Source organism: Nicotiana sylvestris, chromosome 8, assembly GCF_000393655.2.
Source record: "Nicotiana sylvestris chromosome 8, ASM39365v2, whole genome shotgun sequence".
Lineage (NCBI taxonomy): Eukaryota > Viridiplantae > Streptophyta > Magnoliopsida > Solanales > Solanaceae > Nicotiana > Nicotiana sylvestris.
The window spans coordinates 32,227,164-32,231,673 of record NC_091064.1 but is presented as its reverse complement, the minus strand read 5'-3'; the positions used below and the strand labels follow the sequence as shown (position 1 = coordinate 32,231,673).

The window sequence follows — 4,510 nt, the reverse complement described above, 5'->3', positions numbered from 1 at the left end:
TCAAAGCTTCAAAAGTTTATACTCCTCGTTTTGATCTCCCTGCGGAAGCTGAAAACCCATCCAAAAATCCCGAACAGGAGGAGATGTTCAGAAAAGTTAAAAACTTAGAACAATCATTCAGAGATATGCGAGGGTTAGGAGGTCAAGTAAGTGTGGCTTACAAAGACCTGTGTCTGTTTCCAAATATGCAATTACCGGCAGGGTTTAAGATGGCCAAGTTTGATTTGTATGATGGGCACGGTGATCCAGTAGCACACTTGAGAGTTTTTTGTAGCAAGATGAGGGGAGCTGGAGGAAAAGATGAATTGCTAATGGCATATTTCAGTCAAAGTCTGAGTGGATCGGCACTGGAGTGGTACACCTGGCAGGATCACGGAAGGTGGTATACATGGGATGATCTGGTGCAAGCATTCGCTTGGCACTTCCAATACAATCTTGAGATCATTCCAGATCGACTGTCCTTGACAAAATTGGAGAAAAAGCACAGTGCAAGTTTCAGAGAGTATGGTTTCCGATGGAGAGAGCAGGCAACAAGAGTAGACCCTCCTATGAAAGAAAGTGAGATGGTGGATTATTTCCTACAGGCCTTAGAACCTACTTACTATGGCCATCTGGTCTCAACTATAGGAAAATCCTTCAATGAAGTAGTGAAGATAGGAGGTATGGTAGAAGAGGGGCTCAAATCGAATAAAATCATGAGCTATTCAGCTATTAAGGTGACCACTCAGGCAATTCAGGGCGGCACAGGAGGAATTGGGAAAAAGAAGAGAGAGGACGTAGCAATGGTTGATTCAGGAACTTGGTTCGGACACATAGGCTCATCCACCACTATAATCAGCCTCAACCCTACCACCAAAGTTACCCTCATAGCCCAGATAATCCACCCCAACACTGCTACCCCCACCAGAACCTCATTTTTCTGTCCACCATGCCCAAACATACAACCAACCTCCCACCCACGCGCAATGGCGTGCACCCATTCCCCAAAACACTTATCCACCCCCACGAGCCTACCAAAACCCTCATGGACCAAGTTTCCGGCCTAATCAAGCATTTAAGGATGAAAAGTTGTAGAAAATGAAAACCTTTACTCCATTGGGAGAGTCATATACCGGTTTATGCCACAAGCTAAGACAATTGGACATGCTAAGGCCGATACAGTCCAAATTGCCAAATCCTCCTCCGAAAAATCTTGATTATTCCGTAAGCTATGAGTATTGTTCTGGTACTCCAGGTCATGACACGGAGAAGTGTTGGCACTTAAAAAGTGCTATCTAGGAGCTTATTGATACCAATCGGATTGAAGTTCAAGCTCCCGAGGCACCCAATATCAACCGGAATCCGATGCCAGCCCATCATGAGGCAAATATGATTGAAATAGTGCATGAATGAGGGGAGCCTAGGAAGCCGTCTCAAACCGTCATGATGATTCGGTCCAGTACGGTCAAGATAGTTGAACAATCAACAAGTGAGAAATCAGTGCTCAAGTCAAGCAAAAGGAGTAGTGAACCATCCGTAATAGTTAAGAATGGGTCTTCGAGTGATGTTGCAGCAAAGCAAGAAAAGATGAAAGTGGTTGTGCCAGGAGTGGCAAGCAAACCTGTCGTAATCGTGGAGGGAGCCCGCACAGATCATGTCATTATCAAGCCGGTAACCCAGTTACCAGTAGTCAACAGCAGGACTATTCTATGGAATTACAAACAGGTAACAGTGACTTACAAAGGGAAAGAAATCAAAGAAGAAGTTTGCGAAACCCAGGGTTTGACTCGCTCGGGAAGATGTTTTGCCCCCGAGGAGTTGAGAAAAGCTAAGATCTCCAAAGATAACCCAATGCCGGTAAAGAAAGCTGTAACTGAAGAAGAGGCAGAGGAATTCTTGAGGAAGATGAAGGTGCAGGACTATTCTATCGTGGAACAATTAAGGAAGACGCCTGCTCAAATATCACTATTGTCATTGTTAATCCACTCAGACGAGCACCGTCAAGCTTTAATGAAAATCTTGAATGAGGCTCACGTTCCCGATAAAATCACCATGAACCATCTGGAAAAGATAGCCAACAAGATCTTTGAAGTGAACAGAGTCATTTTTTTCGATGATGAATTGCCCGTAGAGGGTACTGAGCATAACAGAGCCCTTTACCTTACGGTGAAATGTGAGAGCTCTGTGGTTACCCGAGTATTGGTCGATAATGGTTCCAGTGTGAACATCTGCCCTCTCTCCACTCTGAGTAACTTGAAAGTGGAATATGAGAGGATTCATAAGAACAATATCTATGTCCGGGGATTTGATTGCGGAGGCAAAGATTCAGTTGGGGATATAATGCTAGAGCTGACGATAGGGCAAGTTGAGTTTACAATGGAATTTCAGGTGCTGGATATAGTTGTTTCCTACAATCTGCTGTTAGGTCGACCGTGGATTCATGCCACTAAAGCAATCTCATCAACACTATACCAGGTGGTCAAATTTGGATGGGATAGACAGGAAATAGTTGTGCATGGCGAAGACAGTTTATGCGCTCACAGCGATGCCATTGTATTGTTCACTGAAGTGGAAGATGACAAAGGACCATGGGTCTACCAGGTTTTTGACACGATGTTGGTAGAAAAAGTTCCAGAGGGGAACTACATTCCAAATCTGAAGATAACCGCCGCATCAGTCATGGTGGCCTATGAGATGTTGAAGAATGGTTTTGTACTTGGTAAAGGTTTGGGCTCATCTTTGCAAGGCATCATACAGCCGGTGTCTCTTCTTGAAAACTTGGGAACATTTGGTCTAGGATTCAATCCCACTGCCGCAGACATAAGAAGAGCTAGAAAGTTAAAACAGAGGGCATGGGTCCTTCCAAAGCCAGTCCCACGTCTCTCCAGATCATTTGTCAAGTCTGGTACCAAAAAACGACCGGTAACAACAATTCCCAGTCCTGTGATTGATCTTGATAAGGAGTTAATTGAAAGATTTGAGAAATTGTTTGATGGTGTGAACATGGTGGAAAGTAGTGAAGGTTCTAGCAATGCAGAAATTCAATTTGTCGGGACAAAAACAAAGCTTAATAATTGAAAAGTCACTTCTCTCCCCACTCGAAAGGAGTCTTGGTAGTTTATTTTGATTTTCCTTCAGCTGTCTGGGTTATTCCAGGGTTATAATCCAGATTTTTATCTTTCAGTCTGTTTGAGTGAGAAAACCTTGTTATCTTTTATCACTCAATGAAATGCAATTTCCCTTTCTTCATCATTCCTGATAGTTTCCCTTTTGTTTTTCTTTTCTTTTCTGTACAGTTCTTTTTACGCTGGTTAATGACATGGCATGCGTGAGGAATCCTCAGCCCAGTCTTAAAACTCAATCTGATTCTGAAAAAATAATTCAAGAAGTAGAGTGTGATAACGAATCAGAATATGATGAGGAAGAGGCCTTTGAAGAAATTAGTAAGGAATTAAATCACTTTGAAGGAAAACCCAAACCCAACCTGAATGATACAGAATCCATTAATTTAGGGGACGCAGATAATATCAGAGAGACTAAAATAAGCATCCACCTTGAACCAAAGATCAGGGAAGAGATAATCAAAGCCCTGATTGAATATAAAGATATTTTTGCATGGTCATACGACGACATGCCGGGTTTAAGCACTGATTTAGCAGTCCACAAGTTACCTATTGACCCGACATTCCCTCCCGTCAAGCAAAAATTGAGAAAGTTCAAAACTGATATGAGTGTGAAGATTAAGGAAGAAATCACTAAGCAGTTGGACGCAAAGGTCATTCAGGTCACACGATATCCCGTTTGGTTAGCTAATGTTGTGCCAGTACCAAAGAAGGACGACAAGATCAGAGTATGCATTGATTACCGCAATCTCAACAAAGCAAGTCCAAAGGATAATTTCCCACTACCCAACATCTACATTTTGATCGATAATTGCACCAAGCGTGAGATTGGATCTTTTGTGGATTGCTATGTAGGGTATCATCAGATTTTAATGGATGAAGAAGATGCGGAAAAGACGGCATTTATCACGCCATGGGGAACTTATTGTTACCGAGTAATGCCATTTGGTTTGTAAAACGCTGGGGCAACTTACATGAGGGCAATGACTACTGTGTTCCATGATATGATACACAAGGAGATTGAGGTATATGTAGATGATGTAATCATAAAGTCAAAGCAGCAGGCCGACCACGTCGGAGATTTGAGGAAATTTTTCCAAAGGCTTCGCAGGTACAACCTCAAGTTTAACCCTGCCAAGTGTGCATTTAGTGTTCCATCCGGAAAATTATTGGGATTCATAGTCAGCCGTCGAGGCATTGAGTTGGACCCATCAAAGATCCAAGATATCCAAGAATTGCCACCTCCGAGGAACAAGACTGAGGTGATGAGTATGTTAGGGAGATTGAACTACATCAGCAGGTTTATTGCTCAACTCACGACAACTTGTGATCCTATTTTCAAGTTGCTGAAGAATGATGTTGCGGTCAAGTGGACTAATGAGTGTCAAGAAGCATTTGATAAGATAAAA

The 4,510-nt window shown here is 42.7% G+C and overlaps 1 protein-coding gene across 1 annotated transcript; it reads left to right on the top strand.

The window, feature by feature from the left end:
* Nucleotides 1-209: 209 nt before the first annotated feature.
* LOC138874883 (uncharacterized) lies at nt 210-1,241 on the top strand. Its single transcript, XM_070153669.1, has 2 exons — nt 210-802; nt 1,235-1,241. The coding sequence occupies exons 1-2, from the start codon at nt 210-212 to the stop codon at nt 1,239-1,241; spliced, it is 600 nt and encodes a 199-aa protein (XP_070009770.1).
* The last annotated feature ends 3,269 nt before the right edge of the window (nt 1,242-4,510 follow it).

Coding starts and splice junctions, on each gene's coding strand:
- LOC138874883 (XM_070153669.1), top strand. CDS start 210: ATGGCCAAGTTTGATTTGTATGATGGGCACGGTGATCCAGTAGCACAC.